Source organism: Venturia canescens, chromosome 5, assembly GCF_019457755.1.
Source record: "Venturia canescens isolate UGA chromosome 5, ASM1945775v1, whole genome shotgun sequence".
Classification (NCBI taxonomy): domain Eukaryota; kingdom Metazoa; phylum Arthropoda; class Insecta; order Hymenoptera; family Ichneumonidae; genus Venturia; species Venturia canescens.
The window spans coordinates 13,246,023-13,274,022 of record NC_057425.1 but is presented as its reverse complement, the minus strand read 5'-3'; the positions used below and the strand labels follow the sequence as shown (position 1 = coordinate 13,274,022).

Here is a 28,000-nt window from a genome sequence, read left to right as displayed (position 1 = left end):
GGATGTTCAAGAAAACTGGGTTTCTACTTCTCAGCCCTTTTTGCACTTTCATGGCTACTCTTTGCATCTCTATAAAATCGATTATGCATGTCATCAGCTGGTGAAGTCAATCGCGTCTATTGACACAACCGACACAAGGACAAAAAAGTATAAATATCCGTTCGTACAAGTGTGCAGTTTTGGTGCGTGTGTCGCGACTTTCTACCTTTGTATGAATTTGTCCGATCGCTGATGTCACGAAAAATGTAAAAAAGTGAGAGAAAACACGACACATTACACATCTTCATGTATTCGTATATTTACAAATCGACTTCGGAGGATACGTATAAAGCGAAAGTTGTTTTGCTTTTACTGTGCGAGTAAGATCCCAGAGCATGGCCGGCGTCGTGCCACTGTCTGGTAGAACAGCAAGAAAACAGTGGATACTTCACGGTAATTGTTGAATTTATACCATTTCTAAACAAATGAATAAACATTGTCGAATTTCTTAAAAATTTGCCACATTCAATGTCGCACACTATATTTATTTCCAATCGTCATTCGACAGTTGGAAAGGATCAATGTTTTATGATTGAGATGTCAAGATTTTTCCATTTATTCTTTTAAACATCTTTTTCTTTTTAAACATCATGGCGTTATTAGTATTGTGCAAATACAGTTATTACGACTGTGTACTGATTTTATATAGATGGTCTTAAAGGATCCTTGCGAGGACTTCAATCCGCATTGGCAGAGGATGGATGCCCGGAGTCACAAGTTGTCCTGGCTAAACAATTGTTGGACGAGAGATGCGGTTAGTAAAATTCAGAGATTTGATAGAATTATTATTTAATGCTTTCCTCTAAGTTTGTGAAAATATTTCTATCAAAATATAATTTACTTGTGCACAGTACCCTGTGAATCATTCTTTAATATTTTTCATATTACGCGTTATAAAAGAAGATTGTTTTTCCTTGTTTCATGTAAATTTGTCAATATCAATAAGTTTCGGTTACTCTAACGAGGTGCTGCATTTTCTCATAGAATTGAACGTTGATAAAGAAGAAAACGCCAAGCTCGGAGTTTATTGGCTGACCAAAGCGTCTGAACAAGGAAACTTAGAGGCGACTGACATCTTGAAAAAATGTTTAGCAACGGGGCGTGGAATTACAGAGCATAATTATTATGACGTTAAGGGTTGTCTGGACATGTCGCAAGATGAAAAATTGGCAAGACGAGCAGCCCGAGAGATGTTTACCAGGTAAATATTTCGATTTGAATTCCAACTGCTAGAGAAAGATGAAATCAAATGTTGTTTCGACGATGAAAACAGAAGATGTGTTATAGACTAAATTTTGTTTGCTTAAGCAACAGATTGCTGGGAACTCCTTTGATTTGAATTCAAAATCAAATTTTTCTTCTCCGTTCACATAGAAAAAATATATTGAAAAAAAAAAAAGGATTTGATTCCACCGAAACAATGCAAACTTAAACATTATTTTCCAATCGTTCATGTTTTTGTTGACAGCCTTTCAAACGGCGAAGACTTCGTAACGACGGAGCAGCTTGGAAGACGAATGAGAAAATTAGGAAACTCTCATGAGACAGAGACAAACTGCGTTGAGAGGCTATCGAGTACTCACTACGAAAGATCGAGTGGTAGCGAAAAGCAAAAGTGTTTAGACAACAAAAATGGAGAGAATTTGACTGAGAGTAGAAAAGGTGGTCTGAGCGAAGGGGACGGAGTGGATGGGCATCGTTTGACAGCACGTGGAATAATCGAGTATGGCGAAGTGTTAGAAAATCAGGGTGAAAAGATAACAGAGGCAGCTTTAGTATCAGCTGCAACGAGTTATGCTCGAGGGTTGCTACCAATAGTATCACATGCAATTTGCACTTTGGAGCGTCCGGAGATGCGATTAGACGCAATACCATTGCTCCAGAGACCGTTCGTTCATCCTTTCGAATCTTTGAAACGTCTCTACATTTGGATAATCGAAAGACTGGGCAAGCGTCATTTTCCAATGGGAAAAATGATATTCGCCTCAAATATCCCAACGCTGCTTCTTCTTCTCGTTTACTCGATGCTCGGCACGGAAAACCTCGTTCTTTTCGTTCCAATGGGACTCTACTATCTCTCGTTTCTCGTAATGGTTATCGCGACATTTCAAATGCTTCAAAGCAAACGAGAGCTGAGTGAATTTCGTGCCTGGTCCGGTTTATTTCTCAGTTATTCCGGTGGCAATTTAAATGCTCAAGAAGCAGAATACCAATTTTGCCGCAACAATCTCAAGCCTTACGGCCACTTTTTTCTCGCTCTCCTCGTGAATCTCATGGTTTATCCGATCATAGCACATCAATGGACACCCCAATCGGAATTAGCAATTATTGCTTTCGCTCTCACACTTTCGACTCTCTGCCATTTTGCCTGGAAAGATTCATCACGATTTCCCGACTTTTTGGCTCTCCTCAGCTTCGGGGTTCACGTTCTAGCCAAATATCCCTACGAAACTGATATCGTTGTTGCACAAACCTGGAGATTTCTCGATATTCGAGTTCCCACTTTCGCTTCATACGTCGTTGGCAACGGAATCGAATTTTGTCTTAATTTTCGCGCTGTTTTCTACCTCCTCATACCTGCGGTGTTCGCCAAAATGGCTGCACGTGATAATTGGCGAGGCACTTATAAAACACTTATTCCACATTGTGTGACTCTCAGTTGGTGGCAAATCGCGATACTGAGCTCTCAAGGCGCTACCTGGTATGGTCTCATTAGAGGTGCTCTCGCTCTCGTTGGCATGGTCCTCTTCATTCCCATTGCCAGCTTAGCTTCCATCGTTTTGCCTATCATAGCAGCCACCAAATATCTCGCCGAGAGCGAATTAATCATTCGAATCGCTATCACTGCTATACTCGGCGTTCTGCCCTTTTTTGCCTCATGGTATCTCAAGAGAGCAAGAACCTTGAAATTCAATTGGATCATCACGTGTATTCAGGTACGAACATCTTCTTCAATTGTCAGAGTACTTGAATTAAAATTTTGAAAAAAATCATGGAAACGAATCCAACAATAAAATAAATCTGTTTCTCCTTATACGTTTATACTTCTATGTGCAAATTCTTTCAAAGTAGTTTTTGGACTTTTGAAAAAAAATTGCATGATAAGTTGCTTCATGCTAGCATTCAGCCTTTGTAAATAGATTTTTTGTTTTGTTTGTTATTATTTTAGTTTTATTACTTCTGGGAGTTCCTATTGGTTATTTTAACTTGTCCAAGAGAAGTGTATTCATTTTTATATCTGTTCAGTGTATGAATCGACCGTGAATGCAAAATAAGAAGGAATTTGTCTTGAAAAAAATGTTCCTTTTTTCAGCTGGGTCTTGGACTGGTAGCAGGAACATTTTTGTCCTGGCCAATGATACAAGACTATAAACAGAACGATGGATCAGACCCGAGTGTGGGAATGGTGACAACACTGAGTTGGGAGCAATACCAAAATTATTGTCATCAATCGGCGTGGGAGGAAACGTCGTCCAAGGCTCAAGTTCAGGTGCAATGTGCACAGTTGGAAGGAGCGATGATATCGTGGGAAGGTTACGTAACGAACGTGCGTTTGAAATCGATCGACAATAAGCTGGGCACGATATTGAACAAATTTCCGCATTTTGTGAGTGAACCATTGAGTTGTTTGTGGGGTGATGAAATCGAGGACGATTGTCGAATGGTGGACCTGCTCCGACGAAAATCATGCCAAACAATACCCAGAACAAATCTCCGAGGAAGAAAAGAAAAATGTCATTTGTTCGGTTGGAATCGATACGAATTTGAGATTTTTGTCAAAATGAAAAATCACATTTGGGGCAGCAATGCCGAAATCGTGCTGATCGGCGATCACTCTTTCACGAATTTTAGTCTGAACATTTATCCTGGTGATAAAATACGATTTTCCGGAATTTTAACGAATCAAGGCTTACAAAGCGAATCTTTGCTCGGCGGTGCTCGACCACACGTTGATCTCGATGATGTCGCTTGCATTGCTTGCCACGTTACCGAATTGCAATCTACCAAACGGCAGAGATATGAATTTACTGTTAGCTCCGTCACTCAAACCTTCTATCTTGGAACTAAACTTATTCTTAATTTCCTGTTCAACCCACTCGTTATTTTCAAATAAAAAATTATCAAAATGATCACAAAAAAATTATTCTTTGCGATGGATAAGTAAAAAAATTATTTTTTATTTTTGATCGAGAATCGCAGATCATAGTAATCGCGAATTTTATAAACTCATTTTACTCTGTCTCCCCCCCCCCCCCCCCACACTGGTAGAAAAATTGAGAAATTTAACGGCGGCTACACTAATCAAATGTATAAATCAGTCGTAACGATTCGAAAGAATTACATTATTTTTTAAAACTTTATTATTTAGTATAAATTCACTCGATTACTTTTTACTACAAAACTACTGTTAGTTGAGCCTCGTAACTTCAGTCGAGCTCGCGAATAGCACTGCGAATAAAAACGCAATCGCCATAACACTTTAGTACCTTATTCTCCCTGGTCATTAACAAAAACAATTCTAATTAAAGATCCTCGTGCCATGCACGTTATTCATACGTCAGTTAAACTTAGTCCAGTTACCACCACACACCTATAGCCAAATACTGCAATAGGCAAAAGCAGAAGAATGCAAAACCCATCACATCAACCAGTGAACCAGTCACAGCGACTCCGCGAAAATATTTTTTTCCATTCTCCATACATTGAACCTGTTAATTCTTGTTATTATAGAAAATCTACTTTCTTTTTTAATCACTCATGTTCTCAATCGAAAACGATATGCTCCTTAAATTCTATTCGATCGAAACTCTACTGAATCTGTTGATAACATTGCTTTTTGTTGAAGGAAAAAAATGGAGAATCCTAACGTGAAATTGTATCGTTCCTTATTTTTCTTCATCATGCCAATTTCATGCGATTACTTCATCATTATACTTCCGTAAAACAAGCACTATACAAATATTTTCGAATTATGAAATATTTACATTATAGAAAAAAAATAGAAAGAGTACGAAAATCGTTAATTTGACGATTTCATCGTCATCGATTAAAACAAACAATTTTACCGAAACGTGGCTACGTTGATTGGTCATCAAAGTTATTCATTTACAAAAAAATCAATCAGCCTCGATATATTCAAGGGAAAATATCGCGAGGGTCTTGCCCTTCGAAATTCTCAGATCTACACCAGGCATATTCTTGATAGAACGATTTGCAGATCCATTCGTACAGTGACGTAAGAAACCGGTGAAACAAAATGATCTTTGACGACCACTTCAAAAGTTCAATGCCCCAAAAATATTTGATCTATTGAATAGAACGAAATAAGACATTCGTAGATCATCACGTTTCATTCGTTCTTTTCGTCACTGCATTTGTTCCTATAGTTCGTACCACGTTTTATTTGAGACTCAAAATCAATTATTGTTAAATGCAAATGTAATACCTCCATGTATTTTACTATAGAATATATACATCTATATATTTTATGTTGCATAATATTGTAATATATCTTAATGCCAGTTCGAGAAAGATACACGATCACATATTTTTATATTATTATTAATTTTCATTCTTAATATGAGTATTGCGACAAGAGCAACGTGGTATACTAGATTTTTTTATTTACACGATCATTTTAGTCCGTTAATTAACTCGCTCAGGTTACAAAACCGTTGTGAAAATAGAGGAGTGCTGAAAAATCTTGATAAAACGGCACTACATCGAAAAACTCCGAACTGCGTTAGTGAGGATGGAAATTTAATGAAAATATCACATTTCAGTCCAACATTTTTTTTTCTAATTGCAAACCAATTTCAATTTTAGTTTTATTTTTTGCATCACAGCACAATGTCATATTACGCTGATTCAATTTTTTTTCGCTACTGTCATCGTTGTGCGGTCGCGACTTGTCGATTAGAAAAATCTAGGAAACTTAGGATGGACCACATCGAAAAAGCATGTGAATTAATCGATGTGTAGATCTGTACAAAGCAAGAATAAGTGTTTGACTGAAATGATCAATATTTAAAGGAGTTTATGACTTTAGAAACAAACGGAATCTCGTGGAGAGGGAAATGAGAAGGAGAAAATAGAAAATATGTGTGTATATAGGATGCATATATGGGCAGATCCATTGCTTTTCGATCGCAGCCCGCAGGCTTGTTAAAAAAAACGATCCTTGGAATTTGAACCCAAGAAATCTTGGATCTTGAGAAATTTTTGAAAAGTCACTATTTCACCTCGTTTGGTTAAAGTAGTAGAACGAGATGCTGATAAAAGAGGATTTTCGTTTAGGGCTGAAAACCATTTTTTTAAATTACAAGACTCCAAGAGAAGAACGCTGTTCCATTAAAATCTTCAAATGTCAAAAAGGCTAAAAAATTGGCTTAAAAAGTTCCAAAAATTTCTGTAGTCACGAGATTTCTTTACATTAATTTCTAATTTCCAGGATTGTCTTATTAATTAACCTACTTTTTTTAAATATAATTAGCAGTCAAATCGCTGGCCTGTGCCCACAGACCGCAGTCGAAAAGTCAAGGATCTACCCATACAATGAATATATATGTATGTGCCTTCATGTTAATTCCTTTGATCAATAAATCTGTAGCGATTATTTCCTGTTGAAAAATCCGCTAAATGTGTACTTAGAAGTGGGCTCGTTTTTCTCATTGTATTCGTCATGAGGGAAGATAGAGCACGAATACAATTGTTAAAATTTCCTAGTACTAAATGCATTATCTGCTGTGTACGTGTATTTTGTTGTGCTGCTGAAATTTTTCGGAGTTTAGATTTTATTATATTTTAGTCGATTGTTGAACGTTTGAAAAAACGAGGAAGCACAATAATGAAGTATTTTGTGTTGACAAAATCTCAACACAAATTTCGACGTCACATTTCTGTTTGGATCTGTGCATAAAATACGATTGAAAAACTAATTGTGTAAAATTGATGGCCTGGCATCGAGAAGTTATCGACGAGTTTGTTATTTTGTTCGACACATTTTCGTGGGTCGATTCAAGTTAATTTTTTGCCAAGTAATGCAAATGATAAAAATGATTTTTCTAATGTTTTCACTGACTCGACTGGGCAAATTTACACTCGGTGCAAATTCACGTACAGTTATTTTTTATATCAATCGTAATTTGAGAATAAAATATTTCATTGATTATAATGTAAAATCTTAGAAAATACATCGAAACAAATGAAAATTGAGCAAATATCGATCATGCGATAATTCAAATGAATCACGACGATAGTAAAAATTGCAGTCGTTATCAGAATAATAAAAATATCTTGCTATATTTATTTTTTGCTAAGACATAACATAAATCCTCTTTAGTCTGTCCTCTCTGTCCGCTTTTTTCTGCAATCTTTTCTGTATCGGTGGAATTAAAAATAACATTATTCCACTGATTCCTATCATACCACCCGCGACGAAAAAACCCGGATCGTAAGACTGTAGCGCATCGTACAGCCAACCTGGAAAGAGAACGATTGTTTTCGTGAAAAAAATGCTTCGAAAATTCAAATAACATTCAATTTTCATCGATTCCAGCGGTTCAATTATCATCCAATCATTATTGTTTCAATATTTCAATTAATTTCGAGGTACAATTGATTCCAGAACTTCTATTCGGAAACGATCTCTATCGGTTCCGGAAACTTCATTGAAATTCAAATTCCAATTAAACTTTAATCATAATTAATTTTTTATTCTCATTAGTTTCGGTAAATTCAGTCAAAGTTTGTCGTTCAATAGATTTCGAAAATTCCATTTTGAATGCAATTTTCATCGAAATTCAATTAAATGCAGTTTTCATCACAACCGGTAAAAAAGGATTTGTCAGAAGTTTAAATAATTATACTTTAGGGTAAAAATCCTCATGAATCGTAAATTTTTTTTTTAATTTCGAGAAAATGTTAAAAATAAGGAGAAAATAATGATTCTTGTTGGCTTACCAGCGATCGGAGGGCCGAGCAGGGAGGCTACACCTTGAAAAAGTAAAAGAAGACCAAAGGCATTGGTGAGCCTGTCCAAGCCCAACAAATCGACTAGAATGACAGAGGTCAGTCCGACGTAAGCACCGGCTGTGAAACCGAAGACAGTTCCATAAAGCGCGAAAGTAGCAAAAGAGCCACAAAAAGCGCTTAATACTGTTGCTGTAAAGGATTTAAAAAATGGCAAAAAAGTTACTCGATTTTCTATGAGCAACGATCGCAGTCAGAAAAGCTCACGAAATTCAATGAAAATTCTTACATAGCCCGCAGAGGGTCAAACAAAGATTGTAGACTAGAAGACGATTGATCCACGGTTTGTCTGACAAGTAACCGAGCACTATCCGACCAACTGTGTTCGCGGTACCGACAACAGCCAGTAAATAACTCGACACGTCTTTGCTTATACCACGCTCCTCCGCTTGAGTCTAAACACACAATTTGTTCAGTCAATTATTCAGTTCATTTCGATCGATCAGTAATCAACTAGAATCATCAATCGTTCGCAGGTTTCGAAACTCGTATTATAGAAAAATAAGCACATGGCAGCATTCTTTATTTCAGTGGGGGGATAAAAAAAACATAAAAACAGAAAAAAAACATTGTTCAGAACTGAATTCCACAACAGAATAAAAAAATTATCCCAATTGAAATGGTACAAAAGTTTATTTTTCTCTTTCCATTATCTTTTTTCATTTTCTAGAATTTCTATCGTCAATTTTTCGTCCAATGTACTCCCATGGCACTTTGTTTTATTCGTTAAGGAAAAGTGAAAAAAACTTTACGTAGATCGAGCCCGTGGGGATCATTCTGTAGAAAATAGAAACTTGGGAACAACTTTCTTCACTATTTTTGTGATCTTTTTTATGTCAAATTCAAAATATTGTGTTGAAATGACGAAAAGGCATTTAGATTTCTTACCACTAAATACACGTATGGTACATTGAATCCGATGCTAGTACAGAAGTTTGAAAGTGTGAACAACAGAAAGAGAGGATCTTTCAGTAGTGACAGCTCCAACATCTGATGGAAAATCCCCATGGTCTCTTCGGCACATGGATGACAATCCGTACTTTCGTTTTGTTTGTGAATTGCACCATTTGGCAGACTTCTTAAAGAAGCTCTCCGTCTGGTCACATGCTCGTCGCTACAGGCGAATGATTCGCTGAAATAATGATTCGTCGATAGAAAAATTGGTAAAAAACCATTTTTTCATGGGCAGATTTTTTTTATTTAAAAAAAACACTCAATTCAGACTCGAAATGAGAAAAATGTTCGTTTTCACAATTTCGGCCACACAAATCTTTCGACCACGAACCATTCTGCAATCTCGTGTGACAAAGGATCAATCCTCATGGTAAATTAATGACTTTTTTGACATTTAAAAAAAATTCTCATTATTAAAAAAAATATATTTTCATGATCAATGAAATTTTTCACTTACGATCGTTTGCGAACATTCTCCACGCTGCCTTGATAAAAAATATCTCTCCTATTCATCACCCCACTGCCAAAGGATCTTCCGACAGAATCTGCGCCAGGATGCCCGAGTCCTTTTCCCATGAGGATCGGTTGACTCAGAGCGACTCTCATGACGTTGTTCGAATCATGATAACCGTTCAAGAGACGGTCTTTCGCATGATTTACGTTGCTGACACTGTGCGGTCGACCAAAACCATTTGTGATAGTAATTTCGTTCGAATTTTTCGTCGTCACTGGGGCTTTGCCATTTTTCGAGAGCTCCTGATCAACGAAAATTGAATAAAAACATGAATTCATTGATTTGCAATTATTATAGTAAAAAAATCAAAATAACATCGAAATTCGATCGATTTAAGGTAACTCCTGTACTGTATGCTAGTCAAATGAGTGCTAAATTTTCAAAACGCTTTTAAACCAAGTTTAACGTACCGATTAAATGTATTGTTAGTGGATTTGTATTACAGCTTATCTTATTACCATGTAAAAATATTAAAAACGCTAGTTTTGCAAAAGCATCAACTAATAAATGCAAATTTCCACGCTGACACATTTTCACTGGTATTTTTCAAAGAATTATCTGCGTTTTTTCATCGATTTTATTGCAACAAGTCTCATTTTGTTCGTCAACCGGTCCTCTATGAATTCACCATGTAGTTGTTTTTTTTAACTCGATAGTTTCACTGTTGCAGCTAATTGTTCATTAAGTGAAAAAACTTTTTCATTCATAATTTCTCTCAGGAATGAGTTTAAAGGAAAATCTACGTGGTGAATTCGTAGAGGATGAGTTGAGGAACAAAATGACACTTGGTGCAATAAAATCGGTTAAAAAATACAGATGATTGTTTGAAAAATACCTGTGAAAATGTGTCATCATGGAAATTTGCATCTGTCAGTTGATAGTTTTGCAAAACTATCATTTCAAATATTTTTTCACGTTAATAAAATATGCTTGAATGCATATCTACTAACAATAAATTTAATCGGTAGGTTGAACTTGGTCTAAAAACGTTTTGAAAATTTAGCACTCATTTGACTAGCATGCAGTACAGGAGTTACCTTTAATTGAAAAAAAATCGAATTGACTTTCGAAAAAATAGTTTAAAAAAATTGTATTATTTTTTTAATATTTTGATTCCTCGGTTATACTATTAAAAAATGGAAAAAAGAATTGTAAAAACCTTCATCGGAACAGAAACGACTTTTTTGACAGGCTCCAGAGGCCTGAACAATGCACCAAAAATGATGCAATTAAGAACGATTCCCGAAGTGATGAGCATGGCTCCACGCCATCCGAATTCACCGACGAGATATTTGCTGAACGGGGCGAACACGAGAGTCCCGAGGCCCGAGCCACAGACAGCGATCCCAGTCGCCAATGATCGGTACTTTTCGAAATAACAGGTGACGCTCACGATCGCTGGTAAATAAATGAGACCGAATCCAAAACCTGAAAGTAAAGCAAATCTGAAAGTCAGCTCGACCATTTTCATCAATAAATATTCATGAAAATTATAAACTTTTCCATTGCTACGGATTTCGAGAAAATCAGACAGCTCCTCACCTTACACATGTTGGAAATTCAATCCTCGCTTCAGTTTGCATTTAAGAAATGAAACGAATTGAGAAAGATTGACGTCTCATTGACATTAGTCGACGTAATGGAGAAAATTTAACTAAAATTTATGTGAAATAATGAAAGGGGAAGAGTGATACAAAAATCTCACCTGTTCCGATACCGATCGTCAAGTACAAAACGAAAACACTTGATGCGAAGACACTCGCGAGGAGACAAATACTCGCCAGTATCGAGCCGGCGATCGTAACGTTTCGACAGCCGTATTTGTTCACGAACATGCTCGATATTGGACCTGGAAAAAAGACACAATACATAAAAATCTTTTGTGAAAAAATTTCCGTTTTTCTCAACATTTTAAGGCCTTTATACACTTGCGGCGGGCGAAAAAACGTCATTTTCTTGATTTTTTTCCGACAAGAAAATAAATGTTTATTAAAAAACTGGTAACGACGTACTTGCATAATTTATTTAATCTTAAAATTTCCCAAAATGGCGTAACTCCAATTGTATTTTAGTAACACCTTTTTTTGAGCATCAGTTGCTGTGGACATGACAACTAAAAAACTATTGATCCGATCCATACCAAATTTATACCACTTATTCGTTATAATAATAGTTTGGGCCTGGACAAAGGATTTGCAAAAATGTTGATTTAAAAAAAAATGGCGACACTTTTAACAAAAATTCATTTTTTGAGGTGCTAAATTTTCGGTTTTTTTGTTACAATGTTTTTTTTTTTTTTTTTTTTTTTTTTTTTTTTTTTTTTTTTTTCAACAAAATACGAAATCCTTCGTCCAGGCCGTAGCTATTGTTATAATAAATAAGTGGTATAAATTTGGTACTGATCGAATTAATAGTTTTTTAGTAATCGTGACCAACGCAAAGGTATTTTTAAAAAAATACGATTTCGAGATAATCGCGTTCAAAGATTCAAGTGTTAGACAACCGCGTACTTGAAGAATATCTAATAAAAAAATTAAAAGGATTATAAAAGGACCATAGTCCTTGATCATTCGCGAGAGTTAACGAGTTTCGTTGAAACAACGAAAGTTTCATTCCTGCGACGTGAAATTTCCATGCAATCGTTCCACTGCGAACAGAAATGAATGAACCGAGAAAAATCGGATGGCGAAAATAGAGGAAAAACATTTTCTCACCCGAGCATAATGTGACGCCGACAAGGATCGACGCTATCCATGCCGTTGCTCCTTTCCCCTCACCGAAGTAGTCGAGAAACTCGGAGTAAAAGACACCGAACGAATAAGTCACGCCGTCAGCTGGAGATAAAATCAACAGAAAATTTCACTCGTAGAAGAATCTTTGATATGAAAATTAGCGACGAGATTCAAGAAAATGGCAATCATGGAAAAGAATTAAAACAAAAAAAATCGTCGTACTCAAAAAAGAATTTTTAACCGACAGAAGAAGTTTCGACGTGAAATGAATAAGATTTAAAAAAATAAAATTCACGACGAATGATATCAAGGAACAGAAGCCCGTGAAACGTCGACCTGATTAATTTGTTTTCTCCAATGAAATTATCATTCGAGTACCAAAAGAATAATTTGCTCTCGCAATACAGTGACACGCTTTGCTCTTGGTATGCTCAGAAATCCGGAAATACTTGAGTGAAAGGGTCACGCAACGAAGGGAAGCTTCCATTATCTCATAAAGTGAATTCATCCTTAATTGTCATTTCAAAAATTGTTGGGTAAAAGTAAAAAAAGTAAAAAAGAAAAAAAAAAAAGTAAAAAAAGGAAAAGTTTTTCGAGTCCGTAGGCAAAGAATTTGTTTTTTTTCTTATCAGTTATTCGACTCGCCGTCAAACGAGACCCATTTTTGTCTAATGACGAAATCAGAGATTTACAGATTTTCGAAATAATTCAGAGACCTTTTGTTTTAACACGAGGATTGAAATCCGAGACAAAATCAGAGTGCTCGAATCGTTTCTTATCAATTTTATCGAGTTTTATTTGTAATAAGGGATATAAAATGATAAGTGGAATATAATCGATGGCCGGAGATAAGTATCTGCACGAGCACAATCCTCAGAGGACGTAAAAAACCCAAAATTCCTTGTAGATTAAAGAGCTCGTAAAACGAACGATGAAAAATCATTTTTTTAATCTCTCCAAAATTTCTTGATAAATATTTCCTCCTGTTGACTCTTCAAATTCAGATTTTCAGCTCCGAAAAATCCTCATGCATTCTCATTCGTTTGACGTTCAACAAAACGGCTCACAAGTTTTCCTGCGTTCGTAGAGTATCGTGGAACCTGCAATTTTCTGGCATAGGCGAGCCACACCAATGGACTTTATTGCGCAAGAAAACTTTCTAATTGGGTGGTCCTCGAGACATTCTCCATTGGAGTTTCATCGCCCTGTTATCTCTGGAGGAGCGCGATACAACGAATTTATGAAGGGAACTGTTACTAAACGTCAAACAAATGACCGAAGGTTCGTCGACCACGTGGATGGACGATTCCTCGATAATTTCTGCCCACTTTTCCTCAGACTCGAAATATCTTTTTCTTTTGTAATTGACAAACTTAACAGAAGCAAAATTTGGCTTTTACAATTTTTTGGAGACACTTTTTCGTTGTTTTCATTATTTGGATTTTTAATTTTTGGTTAAATAATTATTGAGATTTTTTGGATTTCTCGTTCTTTTTCATTTGGTTTTTAATTAAATTGGATAAATTTCATGACGATTGGGCGTTATTTGAGGTTGGAAAAATCGATGGGTTTGAAAAAATTCGACATCGTTCTATGGAGTAATGGGAAAATGACTTCTCGGGGCTGTACTCACTGACAATGTGTATCATGAATGATCCAAAAACGACGAACCAACCCCAACCACCGTCAGGTGGCGGAGGTTGTCCGGAACAAGGGTCCATGGCTCCATGGAGGTCGACATCGTCGCAAAGAGCATTTTCTTCCTCTTCTTTATTCTCGGCGTTTGTCGATCGTTTAATGTTTTTCGTGTGTTCTTGAAATTTATTCGTACTCGAGTGAGCCATGATCGGTGGATGGTGGATGATAAAATTTCACTTTTCCCTGTATTTAAAACGAGCTAAACCGAGCAATAATCAAAAGTCTTTTATCCCGATTGACAATCCTTATAGAAAAAGTCTTCAAAAATCATCGACTTTATTGAAAAACAACAAAGTCCAGGAGACAATCTCCCCGGAATTCTCGCGGGCGCACATCTCACTTCCGGTCAATATTTTCCGACGAGCTTTCTCCCTCTCTCGACGCAATAACGGGGGGAACAAAAAAATCGTTTTAAAGCATGCCGATGCTTCGGTAATCAAACTTGCCAAACGTTTCTCGCTTTATCGGCGCGAAGCGGCCGTGTGGCACCGTGCAATCGCTCGGAGCGACTCTTCTCCTTTTTTCCACTCCAATATCGGACGATACAGAGTTTCGTGTGTGAATCGTGTCGTATGTGGGAGTGAGGAAATCGTTCGAAAGTGAGATAAATTTTACTGCGAGCAGTTTTCATAAAAAGCTCTCACGCGACGACTCGACAGGGGCGAATCCTCGCGCGGCCTCTCCTCCGACAATCCGATTATTTGGGAAACACCGGGCAGCACAATCTTCGAACTCCTCGAGATAAACCGCGACGAATAAGCGGCGAGTTTACCGATCGCGAGTGCGGAAACTCGCTCTCATTTTTCCACTTCGCGAGGCAACTTCCCGGCTCCGGTTCCGTAGTCTTTCCCTTTTTTGACGAATCCTCGATGCTCCAGCTTAAACATTCCCGTTTAAGCTGGTCCCCCGGTTAGTCGAAAGAGCCTCGACGATCGCTCTCGACACTTTCATTCGCGTTCACGCGCCGTTAAACTTCTCCTAACTACTTGTTTTTTAGTGATGCGATTGCGAGACACTCCTCCGAGTGGCGATATGAAGCGACTGATGCAGACGCGTCGTCGTTATCTCTCGAGCGGAGTCCTGCGAGCCGATCGCGGACTCGCGGTGCTGCTGGTGGTGGTAAAACGCGACTTCTGGGTCAAGTACTTCACGGTGCAGCTAAGAAACTCCCTCCTCACGTTGTTTTCTTCTCGTCATTTCGTGAAAATTATCACCGACCTAACCAACTATTTTTTATACTCTCCACCGTCCCTTCTTTTTTACTCCGATATTTACACGCTTGATAATCATAGAACAATATTATCAGGGCATGAACCTTGTACTGGTCACTCGCTAGAGTCGATAACAACGACTATTGTTTCGAGCTGAATTACTTGGCTGTCGCGCTGCGCGGCCAGCGCAGTTGAGCACTCTTTGCCTCCACGAATTCTATGTTGTTGCTCTTTTCACTCGTTGCGTTAACGTTGCACCATGATCCCAACGATTATCGCAGTACTCCGCAGTTCCCGACCACTCTCTATCTCGCTCTGGAAACTCTTCGCTGTGCCCCTAAGATCCAACAAAAATCAATATTTCAGGCCAAATTTTCCGTGCAAACACTGAAGATTAATTGAAAGGTTCTTTGATTAATCGATCATGAAATCGAGGGGGTTCAATTTTCAGCTGATTTTCTCAAGGAAATCGAAGCAGCGATCGACCTTGATGGAAATTTCGATGATTTTTAAAATTTTTTGTTACAAATTATGCGATCCCAAAGATTTATCAATGCTTCGATGACATTTTTAGGGTGGTTTATCCACGAAACGATTTTAAATCGGAACTCGACTCACACGCGTATCAAATTTTAAAGGATTCGTCTTATTGGTTATTGGGACAAACGTGCTTAAATATGAAGAAAAATACACAGAGTTTTAAGGACTGTGCGTTAAAAATCGTTTATTTTCCCATATAACGATTGAACGCTTCTTACGAAGTTTATGAAAAAGTACACGATAACAATGAAGTATATAATGAAGGTCTGGGAAAAAAAATCAAGACGATTGTCTTACTAGAAATAAAGATATATTACGTTAAGGAGGGTGAATCGCGACGATAAAATGTTGTCATGCTGAACCATGTTAAAAATATTAAGAATTTAACAAAATTTGGTAAATGTATTCTTTAAAAATATATAAGAGAGTATAAATTTTTTTAGATTTTTCTACCACATAGCTCTCGAGTAATCGAACACTAAAGTTCACGTGTACAAGTATAGAGTTTGCACATATACAGTTATACATCTCGTGCATAAAAACTTCGATTTAACGCTCAATTATTCAATAACCATGGGGTAAAAAAATTTGAAAAAAATTGTATTTGTATACTTGATGCCAAATAATGTTATCACCAAATTTCATAAAATTCTGATTATTTTGATGTCGTGATCGACCCTCCTTAAAGATTAAACGACATTGGTAACGAGCACTCGTATAACCCCACATGTGCTTATTTCGGCATTTTGTTTCTTCTTGGCTTGGCCCATTCCTGTCATAACCTTCTGTCTTTTTATTAATGTTTTTTTCTTGATGCATTTCCCTTTGTGTTTTTCCTTTGCGCTCTCTAATGCGATATTTGACATAAAAAACTATAGTATTTTTGCCAGGGACGAATGAAATTTCGGAACGACGCTGAAGTTTGCAACGTTGGAGTTCAACGAAATGAACGAAAAAAAGATTTATAATTCATTATTTTTTTATTTCACGAATTATTGATGTGGCTTGAAATATGACGAATTGGAAATTCGGCAGGGAACAAAATTGGAGATTTACTGAAATTATTTGAGAGTTTTTTTAGACCATTTCGTTGGACTCCAACGTTGGAAACTTCAGCGTCATATTTCGGATTCAGTGAGTAATGTTTAATTAATGGCTTGTAATTTCATTCGCCAAAATATAAGTTGAAAAAATTTATTTACGATTTCGAATTAATAACTCTGACATTAATTTAAAGTGATAATATATTTAATTAGGGAGTAAAAATCGATGGAATTTAAACACCCATAAAATACGATCCTTCGGGCATCATCTACCTTGAGAAAAATTGCGATGATTTTTTCAATTTATTTGAAAAAATCGATTCGATAAAAATGAAATAAAAATGGAGTAAAAAAATCTGTTTCGTGGATTTTGGGAGGAGTGAAAATTCGCGACGAGCGAATAATCACATTTATTGTAACGCGATTGATAAACAATATGCAACGAAAAATAATTACGAGTATTTTGATACTGGTTGATATCGAAAGAGTGCCTTAAAGGCAACAGATAAAAAGTACACGAAAAACGCTGTTAATACCGATGACAGGGCTCGACGAGTTTTTTTTTTGCTCAACAACATTCAAAATCAATTTTGCTATCATACATTAGCTTCGAAAATTTGGTGTGCTTTGAAGCATTAAAAAATACTTAATTAAAAAAAAACTACCGAAACGTCGAGACCAATAATCGAAATCGATAATTTTGTTTATTTCAATGATTGAAAAAAAAGAATGAAATACTTCGAATTTTTGTATTTCGAGCTCGAAGCTTTCAGTCGATTTGCATTATTGCTGTACGTTTAATTGATAATAATATCGAATCGCATGGTTAATAAATTTTCAATATCTCATTCTCTCCATATGAAAATAATATTCAGTGGCATATTAATGAGTTTTGGTCAAGCCCTCGGGGTATTCGTAGTATCGGTACACGCACGAAGGAAATATTATTCGGGCTCTAATTTGCCCAGAGTTGTTCGACACTTTTTTATCGCTCGTAAAAAATCACTTTCTGTGAATGAAAAATTATAACTTATCGACGTCTAATTAGTGGTCGAGTAAATAAATGACAAAATGGACAAACTTTCTACGATTCGAAATAATTTTTAATCGAGTTATCAACGTTATGAATTTTTCGGGCAAAACAGCTCTCGGAATTCCGTGACTCACTCCAATTTTTTATCATCTCCGATAATGTTACACTCGTTAAAATCGACGGGTGGGGATAAAACGTTAGACTAAAATTTCAAACAGCTAAAACTTCGAGTTTATAAACTTCGAAAGCTTTGAATGTAAAAAATGATAAAAAGTAAAAACTTCAAGGTTCGAAGCACGTTTACGTTGAAAATAGAATGTAACAATAACCCATAGAACAATGACTAAAATATCGTTTTTTTCGAAAATTTGACTATCACTCTTCCCGCTCATAAATTACTACAATCAGCAGTACTGTGAATATTCACAATTTCGAAAATATAATAACGAAAGACCAAATATTACCGAGGTTGAAAATGCAACGGAGCTCAAAATACAAGCGTCTCACTCACTCACTTACTCAAACCGGTGATCTCCAATTTCAAACATCGCCATTTTGACTTTTGCCTTTTGGAGCCATCGCTATTACGCATATCTAAGTTTTATGGGTTCGAAAAATTCACTTTCGATTATTTGACATTCTATATTTTGGTCTGTTTATAAAACAAATACTCTCCATTTTGAATTCGATAATATGAACTTTTGACATTCGTATAGTCTGTTAAAATTGCATTCGAAACTACCGAAATATATATTTTCGAGTGAATATGAATTTAAGGTGGTTCCTCCACGAGACAGTTAAATTAGGAAATTATTTAAATTTGGCATACGTATTGTTTAATATATGAACAACACCTCTATAAAATTTTAACAAGTTTCACCATCCCGAACCCGAGATATATGTAATTGAAGTTGACTCAATTAACACGTAACATATGGACCATGCATAAGCAAACGGCACATTATTAATTCTACCGCTAGTACTAAAATTAGGAAGTTTATAAAAAACGAGGAGGAGCTAAAGCAGGATATCACAGATATTGTGAAAAAAAATCAAGGTGATTGACCATCTAGTTTGGCAGATATAGCCTCGAGAAGTACGAAGGTTTAGGCTGCATACGATATATTTTGCAAGCGAACAAGCGAATGTCGTCTGTATAGACAACCTTTTCTGTGTGTTGAAGCGTAACCTGGATAGTTCCGTCAAAAAATTTACTCACGATGTCGGATCAAAAATACTTTTAGAATAAATTTTACGAAAGCAAATGATATTTGTACTATATCTGCTGGCACCGAGTACGTATATAGGCTCTTTACAAAGTTATTGATTACGATCCGAACGAATTATCAAGCCTTTTAATATGCAGACAGTACATAACTTTTGGTTGGGGCTGTCGCAGAGGATCAACCTGAAAGAAGGAATATTCGGTTAAACACGTAACCTGCTAAATAGTCGATCGGAAATAAGAATTTCGAATTATTCATTTTTCTCCAATCTGATATAACAACTTAAAAAATTTGGAAATATCGAGCGTTCTACAATTTGGTTATTTGACATATTAAGCCCTACCCAAAATCGACTCTGACACTACAAAAAAGTCGAGAGCGAGTTGTCGACCGTGAAATAAGAGTGAACGAAAGTAACGCATCCGTCACAATATTTTTCCCGCGGCCAGTGAACCTTCATCGTCGGACTCTTTAATTGAACTTTCCCTTTGAATTAGCGGCATCAAAGTGCAGAGCTTCTAAATGCGCTCGCAGTGTGCTCGTCGTCTTTCGTCTTACGGGCGCGAGTGCGAGGGAGAGAAACGAATTGAGCCCCTCGAGAAAAACCGTGGCAACGTGCCATCGCAATGACATTTGCTTTCGCTCTCTGAAATTTCTGGAGGGGCGTTTTAATTATTTACTTTCGTCCGAGTGAGTCATCGATTTTTTCATCATCGTGGATGACGCTCGTTTCGATTCGTCGACATTCGCGAGCACGGGCTAGCGCAGGAGACAACAAAAGTTGTTCGGAAATCGACGAAATTCTTTGACCACCGATCCGCGCGCACGTGCCGTCACTTTTTACACCGTCTAATGACGCTCGCCCGAGTCATTGGAATGCACTTCACATTTTCTCGGTTCAGGACAAGGAAAACTGCTCCCCGATGATTTTTTCATCCGCTAACAAAATCGCAGAAAACTCGATATCAATTGGGGCGAGGTCACGTGACCGTAGCGAGAACGTAGACACCGCAACAGTGACACGTGGGGACTACTGTATATGCTCCCGATCATTAGAAAATAGTGGACTGTGAACCCGCCGGCATATTTGCTTACAATCTTTATCTTATCGATGTTGCGGATGCTCTTGGATCTCCCGCTTATATAAATTTATTGGAACGTCGATCGGTTGGATAAGAATTCGATTAATAAGCCAATTTTTCGACACGTTTCGATCCTCATTTTTGTACGATCGAATTTTTTTCATTTCTGATCATTTGAGGAGCGATTTTTCTTGAGGAGCGAGAACTTGGACCTACGTCGAACTTCGAATCAGCGGATCGACGGAAAAGCTAACGAAAAATCGGCTGCCCTGCTTCTTCGGTCACTTACGATTGTTTATTTTCCCACCACGAATCGACTGACTTCGACGAAATCGACAACTCGGAATCCCACGATCATTGGGCGGGTGGCGATTTGATTAAGGGGGAACCCGCGTTAGGAGGCTCTTTGAGACTGATTTTTTCGGATTTTTTTCCGGTCGGAAGAATTAATTAGAATTTAACCAAATTTTGACATCGTTTCATTCATATTTCCAACAGTATTTGTCAATTTTTTCCAATAATTTCAGCCAGAAATAACAAAGTTACGCTGCGATGTCCGCTGAAGGTTGTGAGTACAGTTCTCCAATTGCGTGCAGTGCAGCCATTCCGATTTTCACCTGAAATCAAAGAGATTTTGATTCCACATCAATAAATTATTTTCTGAGAATATGAACCTCAATGCAGGTGAAAATAATGAAAATTACAAATTTTGCAGCCGTTGGAACAATTTGCTTCGATTTTCGCGATTTTTTCTCTAGTCCTTCAAATAAAAATAGCCTTTAAATCATGATAATCATCTCGCAACTCGATTCATATAATTCCTAATTTTATAAACAATCATACTATCAATTTTCGTAATGATCGGTTCTATACATCTCGAGTTAGACTGCCCGCAAACGTGAAAAGTCATTTCGAGATGAACGCGTTTGAAAAATAAATTCGAGGAAACTAGAAATTCGAGGAAGTCAAAAATAACGTAAAATGCTCACCGACTAATCTGCGATTCCAGCACCGTGTAGAAATCCTTCTTCTTCCTCAGAGGCTTCGTTTTGCGCAAGGCTTCGTTTTGACAGCGTATTCTGGGCTAATTGAGCAATAAACGAAAAACTCGGATTTTCGAACCTCCTAATGCGGTTTGCCCCCTTAAACGAAGTAAAAATATGATTTCACGAACGCTCGATCAATTCCAATTCGAACGTTCCCGGTTGGAACGCTCCTGCAGAGATTTTATCTGACATTTCTAAAGAAATTCGATCTCGTTAGTCCCAGTGGGTAAACGCTTCGGACGCGGCCTCCGGCGCGTCATTTTTCTACCATATTCCTACTGCAACGATTTCGTTATCAACGTTATCGCGCCTTTTTCCTCGTAGTTGCATATATCGACCACAAAAAAGCGATTTTTTGGTATTTCGTGGTCGCTTATCTCGCGTGGGACCATCAGAGGAGGCTTTCGTGGCACACCATCGTCGGGACTTTCCAACGTGTTCCTACGCGCACTCGTATTTCGAGTGCCACGTTTTCTGGGGATTCGGACCGACCGGAAGATCGTGGGAGACGATTGACCTGCGACAATGTTCTCGATCACAACGAAAAAATTCATCGATCCTCGAACCATGGTCATAGAAAGGACTCGACTCGTTTCTCTGCTCGACACAGGGACTGGAAGTTTCTCAAAATTTGAAAGAAAATTGTCACAAATCACTTTTTTCGGTTTTCTTTTCAAAACGAAAAATTCGCAACAATTTCTTCACGCAGCACTCCCATTTTTTTAAAATCCACTTTCATCTTTCTTGCAAGATTTTCTTTCTTCCTTCTCCATTTCAAAATGAAATTTTCAAACATTTTTAGAATATTTTTTAAAACAAATTTTAGAAGAGTTTAAACGTTGGAATTTTAGGTGATTTTTCTTTGTTTTATTAATAAAAATTGGTTGGATGGGCTTACGTGAAACCTTGAACACGTCTTTTACGCACTCAAAAGTACCGGAAAATTTTTTCAACATTATTTCAATAGTATATTTTTGTACAACGCTATGTTGAAAATGGCACCCCTTAAATCGGGGTTGACAGCGAAACGGAAAATTTTTATCCCAGCGACTCGATTCGAATTGCACTTTGTAGAAAAAACGCATGTTTTCAGCACGACGTAGCCGTTTTTTCATAACTTTTTTTATTTTTCTTCAGTAAACAATTTTCTACTGAGAAATCCACAAAAATTGTAATTTTTTTTTTCAAATGGTCGCCACTTTTTTACTTGACAATATTTCGAAAGTACTCTACGTCATGCGATAGCTGACAGCACATATTTAAGAATCTTTTTGCTTTTTTGTCCTGAGATGTTCCATTCTTGAGATTTTTGTTGTCAACGCCGATCCAAGGAGTGCCATTTTTAACACACTATTGAACAAAAAAAATTCCATGAGAAAAATTTAAAAAAAAATTTCAGTACTTCCGAGTACCCAAAAGATGTTTTCAAGGTTTCATTCAAACGCATCGAACCAATTTTGCTTCCTCATAGAGCAAGCTATGTGATGATGAATTTTTTTTCAATGTCAATGTGCTCAAAATGTCCCAAAACGTCGAAAAATCTAACGGTTTGAGATACAGGGCTACCGTTTTGCACAGATGTTAATCTATACAAGTTCTTCATTCTCTGATAATTTTGTCAGATTTTGTAAAAAATTACGAATCCTACGACGTTTTGAAATTTTCATAAAAAAGGTGTCGACGCTCTAACTTTCGAAAATTGTAAGATTTATTAATAATTTTTTTCATAAATAGACTATCATAATAGGAAGGTTGGTATTGAATTTGGGGAATATCGGTTGAGCGGTTTAAATTTTATAATTTTTTGAATTTTACGAAAATATGAATTTTTCAAAAAATCGTCTATAACCGCTTCAATTTTTGGAAATTTTGTAAGATATCGTGTATAAGTCTGAACTTCCTCTATACTTTCCAGCAAAGTTGTCGGAATTATTTAATTTCAATGTAAATAAAAAAACGATGAAAATTGAAAGTTGCAAACTGTGTTTTCTGATGGCTCGTCATTCAGTTTTTTTTTTATGGATTTAAACAAAGAGATAAATTTATGATCGTAAAAGGAGGTAGAGAAAATACATTATTTCCTTGTATACAAAAAAAATGCTGCAAATGAAAATTTGCAAATTGCTTCCTCAAGATGGTCAAGATGCACGATGCTCGTAGCTTCCTCTACGAGGAAGCCAAAATGAAAAATATAGCACCTCATAGAGTAAGCTTTGAGCATCGTGCATCTTGACCATTTTGAGGAAGCAATTTGCAAATTTTAATTTGCAGCATTTTTTATTTAAGAAATAAACAAAAAACGTCTGTTCATAGCCCTTAATAGCCCGATTAGAGTATCGTGGGCGTTGGAGACCCGAGTCATTTTTTTCGTGAATTTTGCGAAGTGTTGGGTATGTTGATAACGAAAAATGAAATATTTGTTGGAATTTTTTTGCCCTCTTCGTGGCAGGCCCTTAAGGAAGTTGAGGCATTAGAATGAAAATGATGTCACCGCTTTTAAACCGATTGCATCTTATAAAGTGAAGTGTTAAAAAAAAGCAGTTAAATTTTCAGACAATTTAGGAGCGTCGTTGCTGAGAAAAATCAATAACAATTTGGGCCAAATAACATGTAATCTTATGGAAGTCAAGACACATTCAGTGATATCTCCGTTAAAAATGATGCTAAAAATATGAAATTTTTTGGGCAACATGAGCAAGGCTTGCCGAATAATGTCAATTTTTTTCAGATTTATTAGGAGATTTGCTGAGATTATATTAATAATAATCTGTTTTCCGTGCAGTTTTTTGAGGCTAGGATCGTCACTGTTCGTGTTTTCGACTGAGCTTTCACCAGTTTTTCGTCTTTTTTTCCCCAACTTTTCTTTAAAGTGTATGCAACATTGCCAAACTGTAAACTGGCCTAACTTTTGAAAGGTACAGGTCATCACTTTTGGGTAAAAAAAATGACTGTACAGCCTCAACTTCCTTAAAGTAAAAGTATCGAAGAATGTTCAGAAATTTAATCAGATTTTTCCATTGCAAATTACGTGTTCTAACATGGCTCGACTCTTCAGCTCGCATGCCCTAAACAGGGACCGGAAAATGATACCCTGAACGGGTTAAAAAAAAATTTAACGAATGGAGGAAATTTGCGACTGGAATGCACGTGGGTCGCAAGCCCGGTATGACCGAACGATGCACACTTCGCGCTTGAGACTCGAGAATTGTTGGAGAGGCGTCGCGACGCCTAGATCACTCTGCACTCGAACTTGTTCGCGGCAAAAATATCTAGGCGATGTTCCTCGACTCGTAAAACGAGCGCGAGCAATGCTTCCATCGACACGCCGTCGCGTTTGCGCAGCCTTGCGACCGAACGACTGGAATTATTACGCGAAAAATTCGACAGTTTCAGGCTAGTGCGATTCATTGAGAAATATTCGGCGTGGGAAGTTTGAAAATTACAAGAAATTCAATTCGGGATGGTAAAATCGATGATTTTTTAAAAATTTGTGAAACCGAATTTTTCTCTAAATTTTCTACGAACTAGACAAAATAAACGGACTCGAAAAGTTACGGATTCGCAATTCAAATTTTTCACCATTAGAAATCGTGTTTCACAACGTTTGCATCGACGCTGCGAGTACGCATGGATAACGAGGATCGTTGAAAATGAGAATCCTTCGATAGGGGGCTGGTCAACGTACGCACGAGTCACGGAAAATATGCACGTGTGACGCGCCGAGTAAATAAAACACGACGAAGCGCCTTCGCACTCGCCGGGGGACACAGTGAAGTCAGTGGAACGTGAAACATATGCGAGCGAATGTCGTTATTAACGTGTATTTGCGCGCCTGAAATAACAGCGCCTCTACACAAATCAAGATACTGACGAAAAAATCCTTTTTTTGTGGTTTACGCCGTTGGTTTACGTGTCATCGTATTTCCGGTCAGTTTTTGCAACATTTTTCGTCTTCGTTTGCACACACTTTTCGAAAAACCATTTGAAAACACAAAGATTCCGTTCGGAGTTACGAGTGAGAGATAAAAAATTTTATCGAGTACTTTGGGGTCAGGCGGTGTCGAGATAGCGCGAAAAGTGCAATTCACAACAAAATATTCGCCGTTAGCACGCCGCGCGTCACGCCACGAGCGCTCCCGAGTCTCCTGGCACGTTTGTTTCCGAAACTATTCTTTCCAGCCTCCCATTTCAAGCAACTTTTCTCATATTGTTTACCAACCTTATCTCAACGAAAATGAAACTTTGTTAAAGTTCTATTTATCTGACTCGAAGCGTGCTGAGATTGTATGCCGTCATAATGCAGGCGTTTCACAATGCGACGAACCACGCGGACATTTTCAAGGTCGGAGTCGCACGTGTATCGCAAATTTTTTGGCGGGTTGATATTTGGATTGACTTCAGATCGCACTCGATTGGACAATATTTTTCATCTCTTGTTGCCATACCCTCAAAAGTATGCGAACATTTTTTTACACGACAAAACGATCTGAGGCGTGTCCGTTTGGAAATGTGGCGGAATTCACTGCGTGATTTACCGGAATTCTTGTGCAGAATTTCCGGGGCAAACTTTTGGGAACGTTCAATGAAATGGAAGAACGAAGTTTTCAATTTCCCCCCTTCCGCCGTTAAACTCAGATCGAATCTTCCGAATTTGTTCTCGAGTACAGAGTTTCACAAATTTTAAAATTACCGAACTGTGCGAATTTCACGAAATATTGAAATATTTCGAATCTATAAAATTTGCGTTATTTTCCATCGCTCCGATCCCTTTCTTTTGCTCGATTATCACGATATTTAATAACCAACTTATTCATTGTGTCCGCCCGGAGAGCGCGATACTGTAAACGAAAACAAAGAGCGAAGAAAAAATTACACACGCGCGTCCAATTCTGAAAAATATCGGTGGGCGATTAATCAAAGCAGTTTTTTTTATTCTCTCGAGCTCATGAACTTAGACCCCGCGTTTTCTTATTCGCTTCCGCAGCACAGAAATGAGTAATGAGGATTGTGACCCCTTTTATTTTTAACACGAATCAGTATTTCGAGAAATGTGAAAAAGACTCGATACGCTTTGACGTATTGATTCATGAACGAATAACTTCCGGTTAAGAAGCTTTTCTCTATGATTATGCATTTTTTTAATGATCCTGTTCTCGGTTTGTTTGGCTCACATATTTTCCAACTTGCATACGTACCTTCCGTTTTTCAGCACTTGCTTTCCACGTTTTTCTAAGTTTTTTTCGTCTTTAAATTTTATTTAGTTTCTGCGAAGACGCCAGTTTTTATTTCGTAGGAAAATACAATAATAATTTTGTCACGCAACTCTGCACGCTTCTCACTTTAAGTTCGTTGCCATGCACCAGTTTAACTTTTCTCCTGAATCTCCTCATTTCGACGCATCAGCCCTGGATATAATCATCAAAAATTTTCTCCGAAACGATGTTTCGGAACTGAGCAACTACTATGATTCTTTATTGTACTTTCGAATCATGATATTTGTAACGGTTTACGAGAAAATATCGAAATGAAACACTAAACACGATTTTTCACTTACACAAATTTTGCTTCAACCGAAAACTCTGGTTGCCTAAATTTCAACGATTTTTGGCAGGTTTATTGGTTGCAAAATTTCCGCGACGATACTCATTCCATCCTTAATATTACGAATAATTTTTTTCTATCGTTCGATTAAAAGAAGGAAAAATAATAAATCCGTTCAAAAATTTATGGAGAGCGGCGAGCTACACAATTAATGCACACGCGGCACCAGGCGGCGGTTTTTCACGAAGCACTCACCACGCGCCAGCGTAGTCGGCACACGAATGCTCGCTCGGTCTCTCGAATTTGCGTATTTACCCCGGCGACCGCCCGCGGAATATACGCTCGCTGTTTCCTCGATCGTGTTCGCGTATCAAGCATTTTCGCGTGTATCTATCAAGCGAGAATATTCACTGAATAGTAAACTGCCCGTGTGTCTTACACTTCGTGACAACGAGCACAAATACACTTCCAACTTCGGAGACAAAGCTCGCTTTCATCGCTTATTCACTCGAATTTATGGACAAAACATTTCGTCAGGTAATATCCGTAGTTCGATTGAGTTTCAAAGTCACTCCGTTGTCCGTGTTCGAGGATGGATTGCTGATCTAGTGGGCTCAAATTCCAGGCTGAATCGCGCCGTGAAAAATCTCCGAGAAAGTCTCATATTTTTTCTCGATTGTGCTGTTTTGGCGAGTCGTTAGTTTTCAAAACTGGAGACGATGACTTGATATCTGTTTTCGCACACGACGCTGAAACAGTTAGAAATACGAGAAAAGTGCTTGAAACCATTTTTGTAGAGCACTAAATTTCTCACAAAGAAGTTCCAGGACGGATTCTTTTATTCAAAGAAGCAACTTAACCTCGAATACTGATTTGCTCAGATCTTTGGTTGGAAAGTTTGTGCTTCGGAAGATTTTAACCGCTTCGCGATCTGAATCAATCGGAAAATCTATTTTTCGGTATGCACTTTTTGTCCATTTTGGATTTTTTTCAAATACACGAATCTTCATAAAATAAGTGAATGAGTTTTGGAAGCTTCTCAGTTCGAGACGTTCGAACGAATGGAAAAATGAACTTCAATAGACATTCGTAATCATTTTAGAATCGTCTGATGAATTGATTATTTTCCATCTTATTTTGCACGCGCATCTGGCGGTGGTAATGCATTCTCACAGTGTTGTTTCTTTGTTTCTAATCTTCTGCTCCCGCATGTTTGATCAGTGCGTTGACATTGAACGTATCTTTATCCATAACAAAGGATCGTTTTGCCAAGCGGGTCGAGTCACACTTGCCTTTTATCTTCTCACACA

General features: G+C 37.4%; 2 protein-coding genes across 4 annotated transcripts; one reads left to right on the top strand and one right to left on the bottom strand.

Annotated features, from left to right (window-relative positions):
* The first annotated feature begins 1 nt into the window (after position 1).
* Positions 2 to 7,347, top strand: wfs1 (wolframin ER transmembrane glycoprotein wfs1). The gene is made up of 5 exons (XM_043419339.1): positions 2 to 432; positions 689 to 793; positions 1,024 to 1,240; positions 1,508 to 2,975; positions 3,353 to 7,347. Exons 1-5 carry the CDS (start codon positions 375 to 377, stop codon positions 4,151 to 4,153), a joined length of 2,649 nt encoding a protein of 882 aa, XP_043275274.1. The 5' UTR covers positions 2 to 374; the 3' UTR covers positions 4,154 to 7,347.
* On the bottom strand, positions 7,317 to 26,897 carry Mct1 (Monocarboxylate transporter 1). Of its 3 annotated transcripts, XM_043419340.1 has the most exons (11): positions 26,704 to 26,897; positions 26,345 to 26,554; positions 13,904 to 15,516; positions 12,253 to 12,372; positions 11,244 to 11,387; positions 10,698 to 10,966; positions 9,482 to 9,780; positions 8,959 to 9,202; positions 8,300 to 8,465; positions 8,002 to 8,202; positions 7,317 to 7,521 (listed from the first exon to the last, which is right to left on the bottom strand). In XM_043419340.1, the coding sequence occupies exons 3-11, from the start codon at positions 14,112 to 14,114 to the stop codon at positions 7,355 to 7,357; spliced, it is 1,821 nt and encodes a 606-aa protein (XP_043275275.1). In that variant the 5' UTR covers positions 14,115 to 15,516; positions 26,345 to 26,554; positions 26,704 to 26,897; the 3' UTR covers positions 7,317 to 7,354. The 3 variants fall into 3 exon arrangements, with proteins under 3 accessions (XP_043275275.1, XP_043275277.1, XP_043275276.1); XM_043419342.1 differs by lacking the exons at positions 26,345 to 26,554; positions 26,704 to 26,897 and adding an exon at positions 25,021 to 25,184; XM_043419341.1 differs by lacking the exons at positions 26,345 to 26,554; positions 26,704 to 26,897 and adding an exon at positions 24,729 to 24,909.
* Between the last annotated feature and the right edge of the window lie 1,103 nt (positions 26,898 to 28,000).

Excerpts from the sequence above, each read along its gene's own strand:
- wfs1 (XM_043419339.1), top strand. The coding sequence starts at position 375 with ATGGCCGGCGTCGTGCCACTGTCTGGTAGAACAGCAAGAAAACAGTGG. Across the intron at positions 433-688 it reads AAAACAGTGGATACTTCACG|ATGGTCTTAAAGGATCCTTG; the intron begins GTAATTGTTGAA and ends GATTTTATATAG. Across the intron at positions 794-1,023 it reads ATTGTTGGACGAGAGATGCG|AATTGAACGTTGATAAAGAA; the intron begins GTTAGTAAAATT and ends ATTTTCTCATAG.
- Mct1 (XM_043419340.1), bottom strand. The coding sequence starts at position 14,114 with ATGGCTCACTCGAGTACGAATAAATTTCAAGAACACACGAAAAACATT. Across the intron at positions 11,388-12,252 it reads CGGCGTCACATTATGCTCGG|GTCCAATATCGAGCATGTTC; the intron begins GTGAGAAAATGT and ends TCTTTTTTCCAG. Across the intron at positions 9,203-9,481 it reads GAGAATGTTCGCAAACGATC|CGAATCATTCGCCTGTAGCG; the intron begins GTAAGTGAAAAA and ends TCATTATTTCAG.